A 27,494-nucleotide genomic window follows, 5' to 3' on the forward strand; every position below is an offset into this window, starting at 1 on the left:
GGTAGTGGGGTGGTCATCCTGCATGAGCAGGAGCATTAAGAAGTATATTACTAGTAATGTGATTCTATTGATAATCATAGGCAGATTCTGATTGAAGATACATGGATAACAGCTATCAGCGTTCTGCACCTTTTTTTTTTTAATTTTTTATTTTTTATAAACATATATTTTTATCCCCAGGGGTACAGGTCTGTGAATCACCAGGTTTACACACTTCACAGCACTCACCAAAGCACATACCCTTCCCAATGTCCATAACCCCACCCCCCTTCTGCATTCTGCACCTTTTTAAACTTACATTTTGCTCTTTTTATTTTATTTTATTTTATTTTATTTTTTAAGGATTTTATTTATTCGAGAGAGAGCAAGAGAGAGAGAACACAAACAGGGGGAGGGGTGGAGGGGAGAGGGAGAAGCAGACCCCCCTCTGAGCAGGGAGCCCAACAACACAGGACTTGATCCTAGGACCCTGAGATCATGACCTGAGCCAAAGGCAATCACTTTACCAACTGAGCCACCCAGGCGCCCCATTCTGAAATCTTTTAGACAAACAAAAAGGAATATGGAAAAATCATAATGAACATCTATGTGCTCACCATCTGGCTGAGAAATAAAAATTTCAAAGTAACTTAGTGCCCCTGTGCTCGTTTAGAATAGCATTCTCTCCCTTCCCTCCTGGAGGCAGTGCTTCTCCTGAATCTGTGTTCAATCCACTTTCTTGCAAGCTACTCCTTTGGGCCACTTGCCGCATTCCAGGGGGATCACCATCAATGCCACCATCGTGTGTATTTGGTTCTAGGATGAATCGGGATGGGAGTGCAGGAATGAGACATCCTTTCACTCTGTCTTGATGCTTCTGTTATTTCTCGTGGGGAAATGCTGGTCCCCTCACCATGACGCTACCACTCCATGAAAAGGAGGGCATTCTCTTCTTCTCAAGGCCAATCCTTGAGGCCCAGCATTCCACTGCTGGCTCTTCCCCTTAGGCATATCCTGACCTCTAGTTGTATCCCACTGTCAACCTAACACACGTCTTCAATCAGTGCACTGCATCCTAACATTTATCATAAAGGGGACTTTTGTTCGGTGAAAAGATTATTAGCATTTGCCACCATTTGCCCGTTATTTCCCGAAGCTTTCTGGTTTTGACCCAACAAAGCTGTTCCTTTTTCTTTTGCTTAGCCTTTTAAAATCCCCTTTACGTCTCTGAATTCTAGTGATTCTTGAAGAACCAGTGTCCAGCCCGAACCTGCATGAAGTTTCCGCACATGAGACTACTTCTTCATACTTTGCCATCTCAGGAGGAAAGATGAGAATATTTGAGCCTATCCTTATATGCGTGCATTTGAGAAATAGTTATGTTGTCACGTGTGAGTCAGCCCTTCCAGCTAACTTGCTGTGAGGCTCCCCATTTCTGTTTAAACCCATTTGCAGCAATTATTTAGGTCTACTCCTTTTTTTTTTTTAAGATTTTTTATTTTTTTTAATTTATTTGACAGAGAGACATCACAAGTAGGCAGAGAGGCAGGCAGAGAGAGAGAGAGAGGAGGAAGCAGGCTCCCTGCTGAGCAGAGCGCCCCATGCGGGACTCGATCCCAGGACCCTAAGATCATGAAAATCTTTTTCTTTTTTCTTTTTTGTAAAGATTATTTATTTATTTATTTGACAGACAGATCACAAGTAGGCAGAGAGAGAGAGGAAGGGAAGCAGGCTCCCTGCCAAGCAGAGAGCCCAACTGGGGGCTCGATCCCAGAACTCTGGGATCATGACCTGAGCCGAAGGCAGAGGCTTTAACCCACTGAGCCACCCAGGTGCCCCCTAGGTCTACTCTTTAAGCTCTTTGTAAAGTCTTGGATTTTTACCAGCCAGACTATTCTCTTTCCCTGGAGAGAAAAGTTTCTACCTAAAAAGGATCATGCCTCCAACTCCTCCTTTGCCCTCCAGCTTGAAATATATCTTAAAAAATAATAAAATAGTGCTTGGAAACAGTAGGGTTCTAACAACAGCTATTTGACCGTATGCTTGCTAGTGCATATCTATAAAACCCTGGTTCTAGTCTCAGTGAAAATAATTATATATATCTTATATAATTCTAGGAAAGAAGTATGTACAGGAAGGATATGATTTCTACCCAAAGGAAGCTGAATCCAGGCCATAGTTAAATGCTTTAGAATGTAGAATTTGTGGGGTGCATGGGTGGCTCAGTCAGGTAAATAACCAACTCTTAATTTTGGCTCAGGTCATGATCCCAGGGTTGTGAGACTGCTGGATGTGGGGCTTAAGATTCTCTCTCCCTCTCCTTCCATCCACCCACCCCTAAAAAAGAAAAAAAAAAAAAAAAGGAATGTGCACTTTATTATCCATAGATAGAACTGATGGGAAGGAAATTAAGATACTAGTATTCTAACTCTAAGGATATAATTTGGGTGTAAGAAAAAAGGTCAGATCTTCAAAGGAAGCATGTTCATTCATAAGTCACAGGTTTCTCAGTGTATATCACTCTTGTTCAAAGTATCTAAATAGTTCCACGACCATAAATTTATTTGCTGGTGTCCACTTTCTGCATCTAGATATTAAATTTACACATGGCTTTTATAGCTAGAATCAAATCCAGATTTTTTTCCGGGGGTGGGGAGGACAGGATTGGATTAAAACATGTATTTGTTCTATTGCTAGAAAAAGAGTCCATTATTTCGGATACTTGGGGTGTAGAGATTACTATTATATTATAAAAATGATACTTGGTTAGGTACTGTCCTATTTTGGACTTAATAAATAAATAAATTATAACTTTTCGCTGAGAGATTTTTCCTAAAACCTCACTTGCACCTGAAAAAGCCTAGAACAGTGTTAGACATGTAGACACTTGACAAATACTTGTCATTTGCTCTCCCAGGTTGAAGAGTGACAACAATAGAGTAGAGATGCTGCCACAATCAGGCCTGTTGGCTGGTCCTCCTAGAGGCTTCCCCTGACTGGCCTTTTTTGGAGCATTCAGTATAGTACAGGATCTAGAAGCTCTGCTGCACCGCCAAATGGATTTTGGGAGTTCTTGAAGTGGATAGGTCTCAGGGAGACCTACTGGCTTCCAGACTCACAAGGCACTGATGTGTACATCAGAATGCTAATTAATGCCAATTAGTTAAGGGAATGAATGACCTCCCTCTTTAGTGCCTGGAGAGCTCTCATACTCTCACCATTCCCCAAAGCCATAATATAAGAAAGTCTCACAGTCCCCAGAGAATGCTTCATGAGGGTGAAGTCAGAGCAAAGGGAGGCAAAATTGTCATGAGGAATAGTCTACCCAAGCCAAGGGAAGACGTGAGGAAATACCTCCCTCAGGGGGGAGAATACTTCTCATGTCACAAGACTGAACGAACCCTGAAATTCCGTCTATTTCATCTGGATAGTCCCAGATGCCACCACCAACCCTGGGCTTGGACTTGGTATTCATGCAAACCTCTTCCACTGGCCCATTCTTGGTTCAGACTTGCTAACACACAGATGATTTAGACTGAATATTCTTGTCCTTGAAAAATTCATATGTTGAAATTCTAATCCCCCTCCCCCCCCCAGTGATGGTATAAGGAGGTGGGAACTCTGGGAGGTAATTAGAGGTCATGAAAGTGAGGTCCTCACAAGTGGGATTAGTGCCCTTTTAAGAAAAGACACAAGGCGGCTTGCTTTTTTTCGCCACCAAATGAGGATACAACAAGAAAACGGCCAACTACAAATTAGGAAGTGGGCCCTTGCTAGATAATGGATCTGCCGGCACCTTGATCTTGGATTTCTCAGCCTTCAGAATTGCAAGAAATAAATGTCTGTTGTTTAAGCTATCCGGTCTATGATATTCTCTTATAGCAGCCCCAAATGACTAAGACAGTAGATTACAGTTAGCTTACACTTGATTACATCTGGGAGACCTAATGTAATTCAACACTTATGTGTTGAATTTATTATTAGAAATTGTCTTTTGTAGAATTCTTGCATGACTTTATGGTGGCAGCTTGAGAGAGGAGATTAGAAATAGACTAGGAGAAAAGCTTTTCAGCTTTAAGATGCTATTTTACTTTGAAGTTATTGAGCAATGAAATCAAGCTATCATTAGGATCAAGGCAGGAAAAGCAAATGGAGCTCTTCTTTTGTTCATTAATTATAGAATAGAACCAGGCAGGTTTTTTCAGTGAAAACATTTAATAAAAAAAGCATATTCATTTTTCTCATTTAAAAGCCAAAATCCTTCTGGGAAGCTTTTTAATTTTAAGACCTCATGAAGACAACAAAGAAAAGAAAATAGATAACACTTACACAAAAAATAGCAGACATTTTAAATTCGAGAGCCAATGATCTGAAATACACATCCAGCTTTCTAATCTATGTTGCAGAGTAGAGAGTGCTGATGTAATTTAAGATTCTCCTAGGTATTTCAGAATTCAGAGGCTTTCTAGGATAACTTCAAATTATCTTTCCTTCTAACCTTTTTCAGTGGACCTAAGAATTAAAAATGAAATTAAAAATGAAAAGATACAGTTTTGAGGGTGTGCTATGGGTGTACTTTGGGTATTACCTGTCCTGGGCTATTTCAACGCACTAACTTTATCCTAAATGTAAATTTTATGCTAACAAATTAACCAAAGGGCATACTTTTATAATAAAGAAACTCAGTGCCTCTTGTAGAATGTGTTGTATCACAGTCAATGTGAACTGAATTAATCTGAATCCTAATCTAGAGTTCTGACTAATAGTTATTTATAACCCCTCCCCCCTTTCTTCTAAATCATACTTTTTGAGGTATATGTATTTATTAAAATAAAAAAAATCCTACTTCACTGAAAATAAAATTAACCTCCCATATCTTGCTTGGATAAATGAACTCTCATGTATTTCTTTATTCTTTCGTTTCTTGGTTCATTACTACATTCTAATACTAGAAAATCTGCTATTTAGAGTCCAATCTTGAGATTTAATTTGCATGTTAAATACTCTTTACTTCAGAAAGAGTATTTCTGAATACTCTTTCTGAAGAGTGTTCAGATGAATGCTAGCCTGAGGTTGGTCCTACTCCTCCTCTACTTTGGCCCATCCTCCTGGGATTAACCGAAGGTTACTAAGACAACAGACTTGGTCTTCCATTAGAAGCTAGAAATTAGGGGCACCTGGGTGGCTCAGTGAGTTAAAGCCTCTGCCTTCGGCTCGGGTCGGGATCCCAGGGTCCTGGGATCGAGCCCCGCATCGGGCTCTCTGCTCCGTGGAGAGCCTGCTTCCTCCTGTCTCTCTGCCTGCCTCTCTGCCTACTTGTCATCTCTATCAAATAAATAAATAAAATCTTTTAAAAAAAAAAAAAAGAAAGAAAAAGAAGCTAGAAATTAGAAAATTGGGGGGTAATATAGCTTGTTCACTGTTGGATTGCTTAGGGTTTGGTATGAAACCTATAATTTGATAATTATCTGTCCTGATAATGCAAATGTTAATTACAAATAATACTAAAGGGTTTGAGCACCAGAGCAAATAGGCCCACTAAAGGGAATTAATTCTTACCACATTAATATTATTTGCCTCCATGATGCAACTGAATAAGCATAACGGTCAAAAGTTTGCGAGGTAATGGTTCAATAATCCTTAGTAATCAGAGAAACCCATGAGATGAGTTTCTTCATATCTCTAGATAAAAGATAGGGAGTCAAAATTCCAGTGGCACAGCAAGGGAGTGATAGAATCCCAAGGAAGACATGGATGGTGTCAGTATTTGGGGAACATCACAAAGATCACTAACATTTCTGCCCCCTATAAATATCTTGGCAACGTGAACAAGATTCTGCCTTGGCACACAGATGTGAACTGAAGTAGCCATTAGCTTCTTCCTTGATTCATACTGCATACTGGTCTTTGGGGAAATAAAAGTAAGATGTAGTTTTTAATGCAGAGTTGCTCTTAATTTGGTGGGATGAAACAGACCTATGAACAAATAACCATATGAAATAGTCAAAATAAAAATAGTAATAATTGATATAAGCGATGTTAATAATAACATAAGACCATAATCAATATACGTTTAAAGAGCCATGGGCAACTCAAGGTGGGAAATCAGTCACTTTGACAGGGGACCTCTGGGAAGATGTTTTCCAGAGGATGGCAGCCGAGCTGGGCCTTCTGGCTGAGTAAGAGTTCACCAGTTACAAGAGGTTCAGGAGGGAAAAGACAGTGGTGTGGAAGAGCATAGAATCCTGCTGAGCCTGAAGACCTTTGCTAAGTTAGATGCAAAACCAGAAAAGGAAATAACCCACAGACAGCACGGTTTAATTTTGATTGGGATAAAGCCATCATTTTAAATCTTCTGAATTTTCTCCTTAATTGATGACTAAAGGAAAGGGCAGATAAAATGGCTTGGCTTTTTCCAATCTGCAGTTGAGCCCTCTCCAGAGCGATGGGATCTAGGGAAAGTGACAGGTAACATTTTACAGCATTTTCTCTGTGTCTGATTTTTGGAAGCCTAGAATGCCTGAGGGCCAGTGATATTACAGAAGATAGCCAAGCATGAAGTATGAAAATTCCTTTGGAACCCAGGATACGATCAGAATGAAACTTGCAACTCAACAGAGAGTGAAATAGAAGTGAATCCGATTTAATGAATCATACAGGCTCCTCTACATAAGAAACATGTCATGTGAACCACCCTATATGTTTTTTATGGCATCTGTTCCTATCTCATTTGATTTTCTCAGCCACCCTGAGAAGTGCTAGTTCTGTTTGACAGGTGAGGAAGTCCAGATCTGCTAGTTTTATCCAGTGTCTTCTTTTACCCTTGATCTAAAAGGTAATTTTGTGCAGTCAGAGGCACTTGTATGGGTTGGGCACAGCCAAATGCAGAGGAACAAGTACCGGAGTTGGAATAAATGACAGTTTCCAGATCTGGTCCAGGCACCGACTGCATGCTCTTCGACACGTTACCCATCAAGTCCAGGTCTAGTGATCTGCATTTGCAAACTCTTTTCCAAGAATGTAGAACAGAGAATCTCAATTTCTGACCATAGAACCCAATGGGAGACAAGAATATGCCTCCTAGCAGTAATTGCACTCAGGAGGCGTTCTCAGGGAAAACCAGCTTCTTCCTACAGGCTATGCCTCCCCGATTCAGCTCTTCCACAGCTCTGACAAATCCCACAATGAGAGAGAATTTATAGGCAGGTTCCTGGGATGCGAGGCACTTAGATACGAGAGCATTAGGAATTTCCGTCCTGCCTCAGCCCTGAGTTTTACAGAACTTCATTCTGTTTGGTTTGTCAGCCCTGGAGCTTTTGTGGTCCTGAGACTCTCCTAGCAGCCAGGATATACTCTGAGGATGCTGGCTCGGAAAGCAGACACATATTTGGGATATTTGGCTTTCATGGTTGGGTAGGAAGAGTTATGGCCTTTTAAAAGGGGAAGAGCAGAAAGGAAGGGCATCAGGTATCAACTCTTTCTAGACCACAGTTTTTGTCCAAGGCCCTTCAACAGTAGCTTCTCATCTTCTTCCTCAAGAGAGGACAGGGGTGCCTGGGTGGCTCAGTGGGTTAAAGCCTCTGCCTTCAGCTCAGGTCATGATCCCAGGGTCCTGGGATCCAGCCCCTCATCAGGCTTTCTGCTCTGCAGGGAGCCTGCTTCCCCGCCCCACCCCCCACCTCTCTGCCTACTTGTAATCTCTTTTACATAAATAAATAAAGTCGTTAAAAAAAAAGAGAGAGAGGAGAAATGGTGAGGGGATATTAGATCCCCCAAAAGGGCCACACACACACACACACACACACACACACATACACACACAAAATCAAGATTTACACAAGACTTGGTGAGAGAAACAGAAGGACTGTTCAAGGAAGGAGTGGGCAGAGGTATACAACTAGTAGCATTGCCAACAGTGACTTGGGGAAGATGGCTGTGCCATTACACCTGCCGAGGCTGCTTGTCTTTGAACCAGCACGATACCCCATCACCTCATCCTGCTCGTCTGTCTGTTCACTTACTGCCCACTTATTTTCCACATTGGTCTCTTGAGTTCCCCAGAAAGATCTGCCAATAGTGCAAGGTTTTCTGTGGGAATCAAAAATGGGTTGCCTGCTGTTTTTCTAAGTAGGCACAGCAGAGCTATGAACTCCAGAAAGAAAGGACCCTTTCATTATCTTGTTGCTGGTGCCAGCTCTAGGAGTTACCTAGCTTTCATCTGGAGAGCCCCTAAGTATGCAATGTTCGCACTGGACAATAAAATGCAGGTTAACCTTAGGCAAATAAATAGCACATATTGAGCAATCTTCTGGAAACTTATCAGTTGGCTTCCTAAATGGTATAGGAAAAAGGAAGCTTGTGAAGATGTGATACAGGATTGTCCATGTCACCCACAGTGGAAAATATGAATATTGGAAGAATTTCCTATTCTAAACAACGTGCAGTTTAAAATACACTCTCCGGAGACTCTCCTGAATGTACAGGCTCATGGGTGCTATTTATAGTGGCTGATGTGTACTTTTACCAAGATTTTTATTCCAACAAAGGAACTGTATGTGATGCAGGGAGTTATTAAAATGGAAAATAAACTCTCACATTTTGACTTAGTCCATTGGTACTAAACTCAAATGCAAGGTCAGATCTCACTAATTTAGACTAACTGGAAGAAAGGCCAATATAAATTCTAGAATATTTTATTTATTTATTTATTTTTAAAGACTTTATTTACTTATTTGACTGACAGAGATCACAAGTAGGCAGAGAGGTAGGCAGAGAGAGAGAAAGAAGCAGGCTCCCTGCTGAGCAGAGAGCCCAAGGCGGGGCTCCATCCTAGGACCCTGAGATCATGACCTGAGCCGAAGGCACAGGCTTTAACCCACTGAGCCACCCAGGAGCCCGTAGAATATTTTAAAAGAAATTCAGTTTTGGGGTGCCTGGGTGGCTCAGTAGTTAAGTGTCTGCGTATGGCTTGGGACATGATCCCGGGGTCCTGGGATCAAGCCCCGTCTTGGGCTAGCCCCGCATCGAGTTGGGCTTCCCTGCTTGGCAGAGAGTCTGCTTCCCTCTCCAACTCCCCCTGCTCGTGTTTCCTCTCTCACTGCATTTCTCTCTGTCAAATAAATAAATAAAATCTTAAAAAAAAAAAAAGAAATTCAGTTTTGAAAATATGTTTGAGCATATCTGCTGACTACCACTAGGCTAAGAAAACATTACAAACTTGTTTAACAGTTGCATGCATGAAAATGATTTATAATTAGAAAATTAAACTTAAAAATAAGTGAATGTTTCTAAAGTTTTTTAAAAATTACATTCTTAAGAAACTGTTGATGAACACTGCTTACTAGACAGCACTCTAGTGAAAAGAACTAGTAATATTCACAAAGTATGCACATTATTCCTCTTTAACCTCATTCACAGATGAATGAAAATCTACTTATACAGCCTCTACATCATTCCAACATGCTCATGTCTCATCTCCAGTGGTACTTTCTTGTATTACTGCTAAGGACCTCTGGGATCATAAAGGTCAAGAACTTGGAGTTCCTGGGTGGCTCAGTTGGTTAAGTGACTGCCTTCAGCCCAGGTCATGATCCTGGAGTCCTGGGATCAAATCCCATATTGGGGTTCCTGCTTGCCAGGAAGTCTGCTTCTCCCTCTGACCCTCCCCTTCTCATGAGCTCTCTCTCTTCTCTCCCTCTCAAATAAATAAATAAAATCTTAAAAAAAAAAAAAAAAAAGGTCAAGAACTTCCCTAGAAGACTTGAGATAGATTTCCCTTGACTAAGAACTTGGAATAGTCTGGAATCAAATCATTCCTGTCTGCCATTCCCACCCAGCCAGATGAAGGCTGCAAATGAAGATCTCTTGTATCTGCCTGGTCAGTGAGAAAATCAATGGGCAGAATAGATAGATTCAACATACATATTTGATAGGCTTCATTACATTTTTATTTGATTTTGATGAAAATTCTTTGTTTGTAGAGAATTCTTGGTCTGCAAAACTTCTCCAAAGTTCCCAGCCTTACATGGCAGAGGGACCCCTTTGATCCTGTGTGTTCGGAAAGACAAACTTCTTGCACTCTCATGGAACTGTGGTCTCTCATTAACACCTTCAACTGAGTCTGGAGAGAATCTTTGGAATGCTCTGATCACAGGGTCCTAGAAAAACTATCGCCTAATTCATATTTTCTTATTTAGAATTTTATTTAAAAATAAATGAATTATGGGGCACCTGGGTGGTTCAGTTGGTTAAGCACCCAACTCTTGATCTCAGTTCAGGTCTTGATCTCAGGGTCATGAGTTCAAGCCCTATGTTGGGCTCCACACCGAGCATGGAGCCTATACTAAAACAAACAAAAAAATTATTCAGGATACTAATTAATTATATTGATGAAGAAGCAAGGGGATGGGATTAGAGAGGGGTCAGGAGAAAGTGTCAGTGGCATTGGAAATGTTCTAGATGTGAAGCTCAGTGATAAGCTTATAACATGCATTATAATGATTTACAACTTCTGTATAAATTATATTATTTTGCATGTATCAGCTTCTCATAATTAAAATGAATAAAATCACAAATTTAGAATAAAATGATTAAAAATTATTTTGTGAAAAATGGGTACATACTTTCTTTATATTATTAGTACAGTATTTATATATATGGTTGAGAGGGTTTTGGTTACTACCATAGTTATGTAATATGAAAAATAAAGTGATAATTCCACAAGGCAAAAGAAAACTATTTAAAATACATGATTAACTGAGTATTAGATATATAATTTTTTAAGATAAAGACCTTGCTACATTAGATACCAAACTATCCTGTATTTTTATCTTGATTTAAAACCAGTAGGGAAAATGAAAAAAGACTGTTAGAAATAAGGAGGTTGATTTTCTTTTCAGCATAGAGACTTCATATCCATAATTCTGCCATGGCTTTCAAGACAGGCTGCTAAAACAGATTTGAAGCATAGTGAAGACTAGACCAAACTGTCTAATATGATAACTAAGCACATATTCATTGATTCTTGGGGATATGACCTGGAGAGGGCTTTCCTGATAGCTCCTTCCTTACCATGTCCTCTAGCCAGCCCCAAACCAGCAAACACAGGTCACATTTACTGAGCACTAGTCGAATATTAATATATATTATTTGTTTCTTTCTACCTACCTACCCTCTATCCATCTGGTGCTACGTGAAACCTTATAAGGCTGTTTTCCTCATGAGAAAATGTGATGAGAGAAGCGAAGGGTTGTCTTTGGTAACCCTGCGAGAATTCAAACCCAAATCTGAGCGATCCTGTTTTCTGGAAAGCATCAGGTCTGTGTCTCCCTTCGATGTGCCCCATCCTCTCAAAAAATGGTAGTAATAATAATGAAACACAAAATCCTCTTTAAGGAATCAAATTCGCTCTTATCTTTTACATATTTCATGAGAAAAATCCTTTGAGGGGTTTGAATCGCTAAAATGAAACTCGTAAGGATGAAGAAATCCTACATAATAACTTAGTATCATAATTAAGATTTGTTTAAAGAAATCTTGCCAAGATCCTATATGCCAAATAGAAGAATCTCAAAATTGATGGCAGATAAAGTTCTATTTGCAAAATCAACAGGGTTTTTTTTTTTTCTTGACTTGGCAAAATTGGATTTCCAGTTCCTAACAATGAATTGTTTTCATTCTGCCTATCCACTTATCTTTCTTTTCTTTTCATTTTATCTCCCCATGAAGTAATCTGACCTAATCTCCTTTTATTTAGAAATATTATCCATAGGGGTGCCTGGGTGGCTCAGTCATTAAGCACCTGCCTTCGCCTCAGGTCATGATCCCGGGGTCCCTGGATCGAGCCCTGCATCGAGCTCCCCGCTCAGCAGAAATCCTGGTTCTCCCTCTCCCACTCCCCCTGCTTTATTCCTTCTCTTACTGTTTGTCTCTTTCAAATATATAAATAAAATCTTTAAAAAAAGAAATATTATTCATAAATTGTTTTCAAATTAAAGAAACCCACTCTACGTACAATACTTTCCAGCATATATACTTTCCCAGAAGTATGCTCAAATGTCCTAATCGATAGCCAGAGCACTTGTTCCAGACAGCTCCATTCATTCAGGGAGATGAATAACGTACAAGAAGGCTTAGTTGGATGATCTTGAGAAAGTCAGCATCCCTATACTCAAGTTCCGTAAAATGAAACTTTTACAATTCATTAGGTCAGGGATTCTTGGCCCAGCGTTTCACGGGCCCCCAGCAGGTCTGTGGGTGGAGGTCCATGATGCCACTGGAAGTAAGTGCCAAGTTTTGTGGGTACGCGTGTGCATTCTTCTTGGAGGAGGATCTACAGCTTTCATCAGAGACTCAGAGTAGTGTGTGGTCCAAAAATGAAAAAGTCACTTTCCATTGCAGAAGATTATCTGTAAGGTCAGTGACAGCCGTAAGTTTTTATGAGTGATGATGTGACTAAGTCCCTATCCTAATGGTGACTATAGTCTTATTGGGAAAAATCCAAAGAAAAGCCAAGAGCAGCGATGCCAACAGCCTTCCTTGGCTTGAGGGGGGAAAACTCGATCTTCTCTGTTTCTATTTTTCTGTGAAATGGGAATAACACAGAAGAGTTTTAGAGGGCAAATAAAACAATCACTGTGTCTACATATGCAAGCAAGTCACCTGAATAAGCATAAAGAACAGTTCAATTAGGCCCCCAATTCTCATTTATAGTTTGTTGCTTTGAATGTTTTCTCCCCATCTTAGGGAGTTACTCTGGCATTGTAGAGAGGATGGACCTTCAGTCAAGACAACCAGTTAAAACTGAAACATGAAAAATTCCATTGATCTATCTGTTACTGTAGAAAGGCTTTGAGATTTGGGGCAGGCAGAACCGCACTACACTCCTTAGCTTTATGAAGCTGGACACGTTACTTAAACTTTCAGCTCTACAGATGCCTCAACCATAAAATAGGGACAGTAATACCCGGGTCTGCTCTAGGATAAATGTTTGTTGCCTTCCCCTGCATTCCTATATTGACATCTATCCCCCAGTGTGAAGGTACTTAGAGCTGAGGATTGGGGGGAGGGTGATTAGAGCACGGGGATGGCATCCTCATGAAAGGGATAGGTGTCCTTGTATAAAAGCAACCCCAGAGAACAGCCCTGCCCATCCGACCATGTGAGGACACAGTGAGAAGGCAGCTGTCTAGGAACCCGGAAGCAGAACCTCATAGATCCTGATCTTGCTGGCGCCTTGATCTTGGACTGCCCAGCCTCCAGAGAGGTTTCTGTTGTTTATAAGCCACGCCATCTATGGTATTCAGCCTGAACAGACTAAACAAGGCATAGGGTTGTTGTGACAATCAAATTATGTAAGGTAAATAGAGTGTACCGCTTAAGCTGGCACTTGGCTGATAATGAACAAAGACAGTTCCTTCCTTATAACACTGGATGAGATATTTGGCTGATACTCTTTTCCATTTGAGAACTACTTTGCTGAACTGAACTCTTGAGGTAAAATTCTGAGTTTTTACACACTTACTGTTTTAAATAAAAAAACATATCATTAATGAATTAGAAAATTAACCACATGGCTAGTCTGTGATTTTTAAATCTCATATAGCAATTACATTTGTGCAGTAGACTTAGATGGAACCAAAGATTAAATTCTTTTTTTTTTTTTTTTAATTTTATTTATTTGACACAGAGAGAGAGCACAGCAGGGGGAGCAGCCCAGGGAGGGAGAGGGAGAAGCAGGTTTGCTGAGCAGGAAGCCCTACGCGGGGCTCAACCCCAGGACCCTGGAACCATGACCTGAGCTAAAGGCAGACACCTAACAACTGGGCTACCCAAGCACTCCAAAAAGATTTAACTCTTTCCCAGCCTCAACAGAAACATCTTAGCAACTACTGAGATCAGCACAGGAGAGAAGCTTTGCAGTAAGGATGCGGCATATCATAATGAATGAACTGACATGAATAAAAATTCAAATTCAGTAAAATATTATTTTGTGCCAAAGATACACTAAAACATTAATATGGTTTTAATAATAACATCTAACATATATTGAGCATATAGTATATACCAGGCTTTGTGTTAGTTTCTCTACACAGGTTAACTAGTCTAATCTTCACAGTGACTATGAGGCAGAATAATTATTCCCATTTTTATACATAAAGAAATAGAAGCAAAGTATGTTTAAGTAATTCGTCACAAGGCCACCCAACTAGTAGTTGTCAAAGTTAGGATTTGAACTCAGGTCTGTCAGACTTTGTCGCCCATATGCTTAAAAAACACATCATTCTGATTTTCCTCAGGTGACTAAAGACTGATAAATTGTGTCACACACACAGCCTATAAGAAAAATTCACTAATTTAAGTGTCAAGTGTACTGGTGTGTATATATATATATATATATCACAATTTTCCTAAGAAGGAAGTTATAAGTCAGCATATGAGGTCCTCAAGAATCTAGATTTTCTTTGTACACCTGAAACTAAGAGCACTGTATGTTAATTACACTTGAATAAAAATATGTTAAAACATTTTTTAAAAAAGATTTTATTTATTTATTTGACAGACCAAGATCACAAGTAGGCAGAGAGGCAGGCGGGAGTGTGGGGGAAGCAGGCTCCCGGTTGAGCAGAGAGTCAGATGCAGGGCTCGATCCCAGGACCCTGAGATCATGACCTGAGCTGAAGGCAGAGGCTTTAACCCACTGAGCCACCCAGGTACCCCAGGCTGAGAAAAACACTTTTTAAAAGAATCTAGATTTTCAAGTTCGATTGAATGGCTGCCATGTTGGGTAGAGCCTTGATGCTCCACGCCACCTTAAAGTGGGATACTTTAGTGGCAGAGGAATTTACTAGGCTAGTGGAAACTGGTTCAAGTATGCCATCTTCACCATTTATAATCTCACCAATTATAAACTGACAGAGAATAAATAATGTCTATTTAGAATGAGAGAGAACACGAGAGGGAGGATATGCATATGTATATATATTTTGATTCTTTATGTGGCTGGACACAAACAAATAAGCAAAGATCTCTCAGGTGAAGATTATCCATCTCATTTTGTCCGTGCCCCCACATTCAAGTGGGGCTGACCCTAAATAATATCAAATAAATATAAAAACTTTACAGAAATCATTTAAAATCTCTTTCAAAAAGTTACTTGAAAAGAACTTTTAACTCAAAGCAGAAATGTAGATACAAGTCCTAACACTTGTTTTGCCCCTTGGAGTGACTTGAGAGGTGAAGGATAGTTTTGAACAAATTTAGATGCTCTAATAATTTAGACAGTTCCAAAGGAATGTTTTATTTCATTTCCTAATGAGAAATAATTTTCTGATTACAGAATAACAAAAAATTGCATTTGAAAAATTCTGATTTAAAATTTCAAGACCTCGGGGCACCTGGGTGGCTCAGTGGGTTAAGCCTCTGCCTTCGGCTCAGGTCATGATCTCGGGGTTCTGGGATCGAGCCCCGCATCGGGCTCTCTGCTCAGCAGGGAGCCTGCTTCCTACTCTCTCTCTGCCTGCCTGTCTGCCTACTTGTGATCTCTATCTGTCAAGTAAATAAATAAAAATCTTTAAGAAAAAAATAAAAAATAAATAAAATTTCAAGACCTCAATGCTAAGCACTGTAAATAAAAGCATTTTTGTGTTTGTGTGTCGTATAACCATTGATTGGCTACACTATTAAATCAGGTAAAAACCTTTTAGTGTCCAAGTCCTGGGAGGGAACTACTTAGACTCAGTGGATTTAAAAAAATTGTTTGTTTTTCTACTATAGTAAAAACATTTACTTTCAAAATGTCTAATCATCAGTGTATTTCAGAGGCTCATAAAAATGTATGAATGATGACAACAGCAAGAGTGTTTCCATTCTCTTTATTTATGTCTTTGAGCCTCTGAATCTGATAACGCCACTCTACAATAGGGGCCTTTCTTCTGATCAAAAAGAGAAACTCAGTGTTGGATGTGGACGGCATGAGCTGGGAATGTAATGAGTTCACGTCTTGAAAAGTGGGAGAGCTGCTTGTTGTGTGAACAAGCCCAGCACTGGGAAAAGTGTGACCGACTGAAGACCTCATGGAGAAAACTTCACTGCTGGTTTCTCAGCAGACAAACCCAAGCTCAAAACCCTTTTGGCCACATGTAAAAGAGGAACTCCACCGGAATGGGTGTCGACTTTTGTGGCTGAGACACCATCTAGCAGTCCTTCCTTGAGCCCTGATACCCATCACCTCCACTCGAAATTCATCACTAAGTAGCAAATTCCTGCTCTTCATTTTGCCTAAGGTTCCTGGAGCCTCTGAGGAGTGCAGAAAGAAAAGCTTCATATTTTTTATTTTGTTCTGTTTTATGGTAAATGTAAAATAGTATCTTTAATTCTTTGTGTGTTTTGAGAATCAAATTAGATAACTATAGTAATAATTAATAGAGATGCTTATTGAATAACACTCAATAGACAAAAATGATCATTCAGGAAGTGGTTAGGTAATAAATACTAGGTAATTAGTACTGTGTTAATACCTCCATGTATTACCTCTTTGTTTTCCCGCAAAAGCACGATAAGGTGAATATTATGTCCCCCATTTAAGAGAGGAGAAAACAAAGTTAGAAATACTGAATAATTTTTAAGCTCATTTGGGTAATTAAGTGGTAGACCTGGGATCTGAAAGCACAGGCACACCCTTGACTGCTAAGCTCTACTGTCTCCCACTGCTAATGCCTTCTTGTGTGTCTTCATTTATATAGGACATATATGTTCTACTCAGACATACTGACTGCTGGTGCTGTAATCAGTCCATCTTTGCCAGATACATATGAAAGGCCCAGCATTTTTTTCTACTTCTACTTTCTACTTGAGCAGGAAAAGAGCTGAATTTGACCCCTTCGAAAATATTTCCTCTTCCCTACGTTTTCCCCCTTGAAATGTATGTATGCCCTGATGATACAAAAGCACCTGCGTAAATCATCCAGGGTAAGATGGATTAGGTATGCAGATAGGAGAAGAAATGGAAACACACGAGTCAAGGGTTAATGAAGAAGCACACAGGCCAGTGGAAAACACATTTAAGACGCACTGAGAAACACAGAGACAAAGGCAGAGAGGGACTGAAACAAAAGATAGATATAGGAAGGGAAGCAGAATAAACACATTAATTTTTTTTAATCTCATGATATAGATGAAAAATAATAAAGAGCAAAACTATTATTTGTTGGGGCGCCTGGGTGGCTCAGTGGGTTAAGCCACTGCCTTCGGCTCAGGTCATGATCTCAGGGTCCTGGGATCGAGTCCCGCATCGGGCTCTCTGCTCAGCAGGGAGCCTGCTTCCTTCTCTCTCTCTCTCTGCCTGCCTCTCTGCCTACTTGTGATCTCTCTCTGTCAAATAAATAAATAAAATCTTTAAAAAAAACCTATTATTTGTTCAAATAGGTAACTACTTTAAAAATACAGTTTAATTTGAGGTGTGTACAAATAGTATCTTTTACTTAGAAACAATGCACTTAGAATTTTCACTGATTCCTTGTTCAATCTATTTTGTCTATTGCAATGTTTTTGCCCCTTTTTGCTCAAGATTGCTCTGAAGTTACTAATCCACCAAGGATATGAGGTTTGTGACTATTGGGACACTGCTTGGACTGGGACCACTTATCCCTGTGATTCAGTGTAATACCTTGTGCTTTATAAAGAGTCAATACATTTTTTTTTTTGATGATGATGAAATGAAGTACTTCCTTCTACCAAATCATCTTAAGGACTCAAGAATGATATAGCCAAATGTAGGACAAGGACAAGCTGAGTAACAAAAAGATGCGCAGGCTAAGGGAAGGACAAGTCAGGCTACGGAAAGCCACATGATTTCAAAGAGCCCAGATGAGAACCAGTAGAGCGAGGTGGGTGTACGACGGTCCCGGGGCAGCGTGATGCAGTGACGGCATTCTGGTCCCAAACCCGTAAAAGCCAGCAAGGCACAAAACGTATGGTTAGCTTTTTAAATAATCTTTTAAATTTATTCTGAAGAATGAAATGTGTAAGAATCTGGGTTGTTTTAATTTGTGGTTATAACATCTGGTGAAAGTACAAGTTTTCAATTATTTATCACTGCAAAGCTGAACTGCACCTGCTCGTCAAGCCCAATAACAACTACTTGAAATAACAGGGTGTTTTTATCTGGAGAGCCTTTGTGTGCAGGCAGTGGAAGTCAATAGACTTTCTCTTCTCTGTGGTGTCCCTTTCCTCACACTGTCTGCAGGGGTATAGCATACAAAGGGCACAAGCCATCTTTAATACTTTTTAAGGAGTACTGGGGTATAAATTATACTTGAGGATATAATATGTAGTGTCTTGATCATCATTTGGTTTTGACAGGTTGAAAAGCATGAAGCATACTTTTCCCAATTCTGTCATTCTGTTGGTTTACCCTCAGTGCCCAAAATAGGGCTTAGAACAGAGTAGATGCCCACCAAAAATTTATGGGAAGTGTGAATGAATGAATCTGCAGCTCTGAGCCTTGAGGCCACTCTATTTTTGCTAATTTATACCACCAGCACTCCTGGTCTGGGTTGAGTCCTTTCTTTTAGTTCCCTAAATCCAAAGGCCATTTAGGTCTTCTCTAGTCTGACCCTGGGAAATTATATCTAAGGCCATAGGGTCACATTTTCCAAAATGCAAAATGCCTTATTGTTTTAAATAAAGTAATATATGACCATTAGTGAAAAAAAAAAAAAGTTAGACAATACCAAAAGCAAAAGGAATGTGAAAATGACCACCAATCCCCTAGAGAAAAACCGACTCCTGCTACAGATGAGGAAGCCAGGGCTAAAGATAAAGGAAGAGGGATTTGCTCAGGGTCTTCTATGTCCTTTATCTTCAGATCAAAACCATGAATTTGGATGGTCCCTGATTTTTGGCTCAGGCCATCTGTTTCCTGTACACACCCTGAACTTTACCATCAAAGTTGGTTGGACCATAAAACCTGACCTTCACTTTCCCATAAACGATTAGATTTTATAAAATCCTAAAGAGTGAACACGGACTTATTTAACACATCACAGAATAACAGACCTAGAAGGTTCATCTTGAAACATGAAAAGGTAAACAGTACAAGTATAAGGAAATGCTTAAATGCTTCCTTTGGGGAAAAAAAATAAAGAAAAGGAATCAGATGGAACATAATACCCCAATTAGGATAAATTTGTATAAATTTACTTTAGATTATTAAGGGTACCTAACTAAGCTTCACTGAGTACATTCATTTAATGACTGACTTTAAAGGAAAATATGTCCTTGTACACAAAACAAAAAACTAGAAGGGATGAACCATGTAGATGTGTAGAAAATTCTTAGGCAAAATTCTGGTTCTAAGGAAACCAAGTTTGTTCACTGTAATTAGAGCATTTGAAATCACAGCAATTTGGTATTAGTGCTCCTTGCACATTGATTTCCCATCTCCCTGCTCACCTGGAAAAGCAAAGATGCTGAAGATACTGATCTAGCCTGATGCCCAATTTCCTGTCCTCATTCCTGAGTCCCTCTAGACCCAGACGCTGGCCTGGTCTGTTTTTTGATCTTGCTTTATGTTGGTTTCCTAGAAAGCCATGAGGGACATAAAAGCAGAAGCACATCTATGTGTATCTCATCACTGCTTCCCCTGTCCCTAACACAGACATGGAAATTTGATTGATGCTTAATAAATATTTGTTGGGTCAAGGTATTCCATTGACTTTCAGTTGGATCGAGGCCATGTAACACATCACTGGGAAGAGTAAGAGGTATGGCCCCCTGGGCTCGGAATTGCCTCTAAGATGGTGATGGCCGCTCAGCATGGATGCTCTCCTTAGTTCTCCCCATCTCCTTGACACTTTGTCTCCTCTGATGGCTTCTGTTACATCTTTATGACCTCTCACTCTCCCTACGCTTGCTTTCTTGACATTATCACTACTGTCCACTTGCCACCCCACACTGGGTGTTTCCAAACTTATCCTCTAATAATCATTTCTTTCCCTTTCTGAACAAAGACAGAACATTTCTATCTCCAAATGCCTGGAGAGAATCTCCATTTACATGTGGTTTCTCCCTGAAATAAAATACTTCCCTCTGGTCAGGTACACCCAAGAATGCCTACTCTGTCTGATCTAAGTCACATTATATGTCCTTTGCCCTGAGGCCCAAATTTTACAAGATGCATTTATGCCCCATACCTCGTATGTCATTGCTTCACTGCCCCAACCTGTCCTTGAAGTCACCACAACAGAGGCCTCAAACAACACAACAGCTTTCAACTACACTCAGAATCTCCATTAACTATTAACCTTTAATATGTGGATTACTGGATTTGGTTACTTTTCTAATAAGAATAAAAATTTGTCACAAGATCCATCTGGGTCTTATAGCCTTTACATTTTTAGACCAAAGACTCCCATTTCCTAGTTGGTTTCATAGTCAGCATTTGTCATTTTTTCTGTCATTTCAACATTATAACTGCTTTTAAAACTTTTATCCACACATTGCCTTTGTTATTCAAAAATTCCAGTGTAGGCTCTGACTTCATGCAACTATTTGCTTCCTCTAGAATCTCTCTCTTCCTTGATGTTGGTTTTCTTTTTTTTTTTTTTTTTTTACACAGCATTTAGAATCATAACAGGAGAATTTTCCATAACTACTTTGGCAAACAGTTTAGTGTGCGATATATTTGGCTCTTCAGAGTGATGATCTTTGGAGCATGAAACCAGCACTATTAGTAACAGAATACAAATACTGTCCAACTTAGATCCTTACCTTTCTGCTTCCAGACGCATCTCTTCCCGCTTTTGCCTCCTGAGTTCTCTGCGACGTTCAAAATCATCCATGGTGTGGCTTCAGGTCTAGGGAGACAGGAGAATCTGGACCTAACAGGGAGGAGGTAGGTCAATATCACAGATGAATCAAAGTGTTTCCCATGAATCACTTTCAGCTTTGGCCCCCTGCCATTTCTTCACCCTCTCTCTTCTTCTTTACTCTGAAGAAAAACACCTTAGAAGGCTGGCAAGGTGGCTAGTGACCAATTTCTGGCTCCCGAGCTGAGTCCTTCATGTACTAAATTGAGTCTCATTCATGAAACTTACTTATTAGAGACAAATAAGTAAAGATCCCAGGATTACAGTTAAAAATCAATAAGTAAAAACCTCAGGAGACAGAGAGACTTTGAAGATTTGAAATCCTGGTAATAACACTTAAGAGCTACTGAATGATTTTATTCTTTGTAACTTTCTGAGCCACAGACAAAGGTTATGAAAAAGTGAACAAAGAAAGAGGAAAAGAGAAAAAAGAAAAAAAGAAGTGGCGCAAAAAGGAATATGTAGGTACTAAGAGAAAAGGAAAAGGAAAAGAATGAAAATAAGTAATAAAATAATAGAAGTATCCAGGCATAATTTGTATATTCTGAAAGAATATTAATATCAGAATGATAAAAAAAAAAAAAAGACCACAACAATAATACCATGAATAAACGTAAGTCAGCAGCATTTTTAAAAGCAGTTGCAGATGCTCAAGCTGTTTCAGAGCTCCAAAGTCCCGGCTCTTTGTGACCAAACCGCTTTATCCTCGCCTACCTCCTCCGTGACGGTTTTAGTCCCAGAAAGATCTTCCCTTTGCAGCTCTTCAACTGAGGAACTCGCTTCCCTTGAGCTCCTGTGCCATGAAGCCAAGGATTCCAGAATTCCCCTGCAGCCCCCAAACCCAAAATGACTACCAGAAAAGGGGAAGCGGGCGCTTTTTGTCCTTGCTTTGTTTACAGAGCTGTCAGTGGTTAGTTAAACTCGGCCTGGAATCTGGCATTTAAGGCCTGCTTGAAGATTGTTTCCTGTGTGGAGCGGGAGGCCTCCACTTCCTCTGGAATCCTAGACTCTCTGCTGCACTCAGATCACAAAAAATATTTTCCAGCCCTTTCTGTGCACATGAGACGAGCCATTTGCCCTGAGTAGGAAAATAAGGAGCTGTGCAAAACGTAAAGCCATCGCCTAATGAGAGTTTTGCTTGAGGGGTGCAAAAAGCAAAACTCGGAGTTTGAAGCCAGGCTCAGAAAGTATCCTAAATAAATTGTCAGATTCTTTAATTTTTCAAGCATTTTCCCCTGAAAAAAACTCACAAAAACAAAAATAAAATCTCTGCCAACAAAAACACAACTACGCAATGTTTGCATTTTTCCCCCTTTCTTATCCCTCAGGGTATTATTTATACTGCTTATAAATCTTTAAGAAATTTGAATTTTGGTGTTTATTGGGAATTTTAAAATTTGAAGGCGTTTCTCCATCTTACTCTTAACAAGAGTACTTTCTAAGTACTTTGTTGGTTATGAAGAAAAGAAACTGTTTTCCTTTACTATTTCATCAACCATAAATATCTTTTCGTTTTCCAGCTTGATCTCTCCATAGTTATCAGAATGGACAACAAGTGATTTGAGCATCCCTTAAGAGGTAGTGGTGGGGGGGGGTGTGTCTCCGCCCCCCCGCCCCACCCCCAAGTGGGCTCCCATTCTGAGTGCAGTGCAGGAAGAGAAGGGCCCTATGGGCAGGGACTGAACTTCGGGGATTGAATCCTAGGTGCAGGGAGAGAGTAAACTCTTCTCATCCCTGTTTCCGCGCAGTCTTTTGTTGTAGACGAACCACTTGGCTGATAACTATAGCAACAGCAAACAGAAATGGGAGAAAGAGGTCTGTCTGTAAGTAAACAATTTAACTTTTTTTTTTTTTAAAGATTTTATTTATTTACTTGACAGAGATCACAAGATCTTTCTTGAGAGAGGCAGAGAGGCAGGCAGAGAGAGGAGGAAGCAGGCTCCCCAGCGAGCAGAGAGCCCAATGGAGGGCTCGATCCCAGGACCCTGGGATCATGACCTGAGCCAAAGGCAGAGGCTTAACCCACTGAGCCACCCAGGTGCCCCTCACTTTTCTTAATTTATCCAAGTAGCTTGAAAAGCATCCCCGAAACCCTCTGCTCCTTCCTCCACCAAGCTCTGTTGGCCTGTGGGCTGCTTGGTTAGTAGCCACGCCTTGAGTTCCCCAGGCTACACAGGTGTGCAGGTGCTAACAGCAGCGAAGTCAGTACCCCCAAGCAGGCTGGGGACACGCACGGTTGCCAGAGCCTGGCCATGTCTCGGAGTGCTCACAGGGCAGGGAGACTGAGTAAGAGCATGTGGCCCCTTTAGCTACTCGCCCTCCCCGGCTCTCTCCCCACGCAATTTCTTCTTTGGTTACCCATTGTCTCCACCTACTCCTCACCTTTTAGTACTTACTTGGGTGCTTTTTGTTTTCTTTCCCAGCCCTAGACAAAGTCTTATCTGTCCATTTATTCATGTGAAAGCTGCGGAGCATGTACGTGGGGGCACTAGGGGTGGGGGAGGGGGTCACTGTTGGATGCATCTACGCAGACACGTACCTTTCTGGGTTACAGTTTGTGGACATGTGGCAAGAGCATCTGAGAGAGAGGAGAGCGCACACGTGCATGATGGAGGTAGGACCCTCCATTAGGGTATACGAGGTTGTGCAGGAGAGGGAAGGTGTGTATGATTATGAAAATGGTTCTCAGTTGCTCTCCCACCAGGCTGGGGCTGGAGGTCTTCCTTAATCATCACACTCTTATCCCCCAGAGGTCCTCCAAACTTCTCTAGCACTGTCCTATTAAGGCAAGCCATGTCTGGGGAGACTGTAAGTGATTTTCCCCCCTTTACTGGGGAGCAGTGGCTTCCATGTCCCCAGCTCCTAATCTCTCATTTCCTCCCCTACCCTCAGTCAATGCTGAGTCTCTTCCAGCAACACTGGTTGGGAAACAAACTCTCAACCAATGTCAAGGCAAAGAGATTCTGTAAACTGTGGAGCTCTAGAGGGTCACAAATGGTCAGGTTAGCCTGAAGAGAAGTATACGCTGGGGAAGGTATATACCCATCAGTGTGACAGAAGGGTTCTTGAAAGTTTTTTTTTTTAATTTTTTATTTTTTATAAACATATATTTTTATCCCCAGGGGTACAGGTCTGTGAATCACCAGGTTTATACACTTCACAGCACTCACCAAAGGGGTTCTTGAAAGTTTTATGAGAAAAATTAAATTTTTGTATTGTAAGGGAGGATCGTAGTCATGCTATTGAAAAGACTCCGACATGACTTCTGCTGATGAATCATTAGCTAGGATACCTGTGTCTTTTCATTAACGGCTCCCAAATACTAGATTTTCTTTCTTTCTTTCTTTCTTTTTTAAGATTTTATTTATTTATTTGACAGAGATCGCAAGTAGGCAGAGAGGCAGGCAGAGAGAGAGAGGAGGAAGTAGGCTCCCTGCTGGGCAGAGAGCCCAATGCGGAACTCGATCCCAGGACCCTGGAATCATGACCCGAGCCAAAGGCAGAGGCTTTATAACCCACTGAGCCACCCAGGTGCCCCCAAATACTAGATTTTCTTAAGACAGGGCACAATCTATGCTGCTGTAGTTAAGAAATAAGTCAGTGTTACAGATTCCAAATCAGTTAACATGCAGCCCTTTCCTTCTGGTAATGACACCACAAAATCCAGTTAAGGGCAGGAGAACACTGTGAGCAGACAGCTTTCTAATCTACCACTCAGTTATTATGATGAGAAGCCAGGGAGAAAACTAAGTCCTATCTACCTTCAAATCATCACAAACTGAACAATGAATGGGTTGGGGAAAGCCTTGGGATCTTTGGGCAATGTTACTGCTCATCTTGGAATGCATCAAGAATAAAATCTATTGTGTCAGGGACACTGGAGAAGTTAATGCAGCATCCAGAAGACTCTAACGTTTACTGAATATGTACAATGTGTTGGGTTTTTTCTTACTTTTTTTTTTTATGAATGGATATCATTCCTTAGAATAGTTTCAAGTTTAAAGACAAAATGAACAGAAAGTACAGATTTCCCATCCTTTCCTCTCCCCTGCCCAGTTTCCTTTATGTTCATACTGAATTATGTAACCCCACCCCTAAAAAATATATTGAAGACCTAAAGCCTCAGAATATGAGTTTATTTGGAAAGAGTGCCTTTGTAGATCTAAGTCAAGCTAAGATGAGTGGGCCCTAATCTGATATTGTTAGTGTTCTCATAGAGAAGGGAAATCTAGACACAGGAGCAGACATACACAGAGAGAAGACAGTGTAAAGACACAGGGAGAATGCCTGGAGAAGGCAGAGGGCAGAGCTGAGAGAGAGAGATGGAACAGCTTAGTGAGAGGGAGCCCTGATGACACCTTGATTTTGGATGTCTAACTTCTAGAACTTTGAAGACAATGCTTGTGCTGTCCTAAGCCCTTCCTTTTGTGGTACTGTGTTATGGCAGCCCTAGAAAACTAGTACAGCCTAATTCACACCTTGTAGCTGTGCAGTGCATTTGTTACAACTGATGAACCACTACTGACACATTATTATTAACTAAAATCTATAGATCACATTAGGTTCCACACCTGATGTTGTATCATGTATCAACCATCATAGTATCAGAACAGTTTCCCTGCACTGAACAGCCCCTGTTCTCCATCTCCTCACCCTTCCCTCCCTCCCCTGCCCCAACCTTTGGCAACCACTGATCCTTTTACTGTTTCTGTAATAACTATGCCTTTTCCAGAATGTCATATAGTTGAAATCATACAGTATATAGCCTGTTCAAACTGGCTTTTTGCATTAGCAATAGGCATTTAAGTTTCCTCTATGTTTTTTTTTTTTTTTTTTTGTGGCTTGACAGCTCTGCTGGGCCATTTAAAAATATGTTAAATTATTTTATCTACATAATAAACCTGTAAAGTAGCTATTAAAATCCCTGTTTTGCAGATTTCAAAGTGTGTGCTTTTAACCACTATAATATTCTTGGACTAATCCATTATTTCCCTCTAGGAATTGTTTCCCCTTTCAGGAAATAAATGAGAGTGCCCTGGGAAAGTTCTGACAAGACTATTGTCAGTGACCTTTGGTCTAATTCATTGGATCATATAAACTTAGGTAAGAAGTGATCTTCAAAATTACCATGCCTCTACAATTGTACACCCATTTGGTTTAAATAACAGAATTATCACATCTCAGAGATCTCAATTAAATTAAACCTTGCAGATATCGATTAAGCCTCTATTATTTTGTTGTTACTTTTATTTATTTATTTATTTATTTATTTTTGTTACTTCTTTATAATACTCATAAACCAGGATGCTCGGATTCTGGACAGTATCACTGCATACTTTTGTCATATTAGAGTTTCTTCTCTTGCACTGCACCTTCCTTATCATATACCTTCCTCTTCTGACCACTATAACTTCATCCCCAATCTAACTATTTTTCTTTTATTGCAAGGAACCCTAATGTTTTAAGGCCCATACCATTATTATACAGATCTTTCTGACTAGTCACCATTATTTACCCACTGCAAATTTCATTCAGTGAAGTCCCACCAAAAACACATGTATACCATCAATATGCAATAAGCATTTACTGAGCACCTACTGTGGTCCCAAGTTTTATCACATGCCCTGGGGATAAAACAGTGAACAAGACTGAAAAGGCCCCTGTCCTCCTAGAACTTGTATTTCAGACTTTCTTGTTACTTTAAACTTCTACCAGGTCTATCATACCCATCTTCAATTTTGGATCACAACTATGAGCTGTATTCTGGTTTTATTCTTGAGATTCAGGGCTTTGTGGGAGGATCCATGTTTCCCTGCCTCAAAGTTCTGTGTGAATTTCAGCTGGGTGCTCACTGTGGCTAAGTGATGCTTCTCTCCAACCTACATGTACTGGGTGATTCCTGGGTGTCACATCTCCCGCAGGATTCCTCACCTCTGCCCTTCGAATGGTCTTCACTCACTTCAATCCTTCGGTTGTCTTTCTCCACAAACCCTTGGCAAACAGTGATCTGGACTCAGACTTAGGAATGTGAAATGAGGTGCTTGGACTAGACAAGGTCCAAGGTTTCATCCTACTCTATGTAATACTATGGTTCCATGCCTGCTCTCCCATCCAGCAAAGATGGATGCATCAAACATGATATGTCCATGTTTCCTCCTTTTCAGGTCTAAATGATATCCAAGTACATGCTCTTCTGATTTTTTAATTTAGAAAGCATTAACTTTCTTTCCAAGCACATTGTCTGATGGCATCCTAGATAAAACTATTTTATTGCTTCTCAACCACGTCATTCAATTTTCCTTCTCTGCACTTGCAATTCACACATCGCATCCATCTGGAATGGGCTCCCCATTTCACTGTCCATATTCTATTTAGTCATGAATTCCTAGCTCAGATTTCACTTTTTCATTTTGGCTTTCCTGAGGACTCTAGCTTAGAAGTGACTATCTCTCTCCTCAAACATCTATCATTTATTTTGGTAATTAATAAATGTACTGCTTTGCCACTGCTCGATTGTTCTAACTAGTATTTAAATATTTTATTTGAGATCATATTTTCTGTATATTTTCATTCTTAAGGCCACTTATGAATATAGATAACCATTGCTTAAAAATCTCTTCACTATCGGGACATAGTAGGCACCCAGGA

The 27,494-nt window shown here is 40.3% G+C and overlaps 1 protein-coding gene across 3 annotated transcripts in view; it reads right to left on the minus strand.

Annotated features, from left to right (window-relative positions):
- The window catches only part of CALD1 (caldesmon 1), a 120,394-nt gene that overhangs the window by 78,897 nt on the left and 14,003 nt on the right, over positions 1-27,494 (minus strand). For 2 of the 3 annotated variants that reach the window (XM_032305844.1, XM_032305849.1), the window contains exon 2: positions 20,749-20,858. In XM_032305844.1, coding sequence (XP_032161735.1) covers positions 20,749-20,819 — 71 coding nt within the window. In that variant the 5' untranslated portion in view covers positions 20,820-20,858. Of the gene's footprint in view, positions 1-20,748; positions 20,859-21,560; positions 21,832-27,494 lie in introns of those variants that run through there. The other variant, XM_032305846.1, reaches the window with a different exon arrangement.

Source organism: Mustela erminea, chromosome 11 (genome assembly GCF_009829155.1).
Source record: "Mustela erminea isolate mMusErm1 chromosome 11, mMusErm1.Pri, whole genome shotgun sequence".
NCBI lineage: Eukaryota > Metazoa > Chordata > Mammalia > Carnivora > Mustelidae > Mustela > Mustela erminea.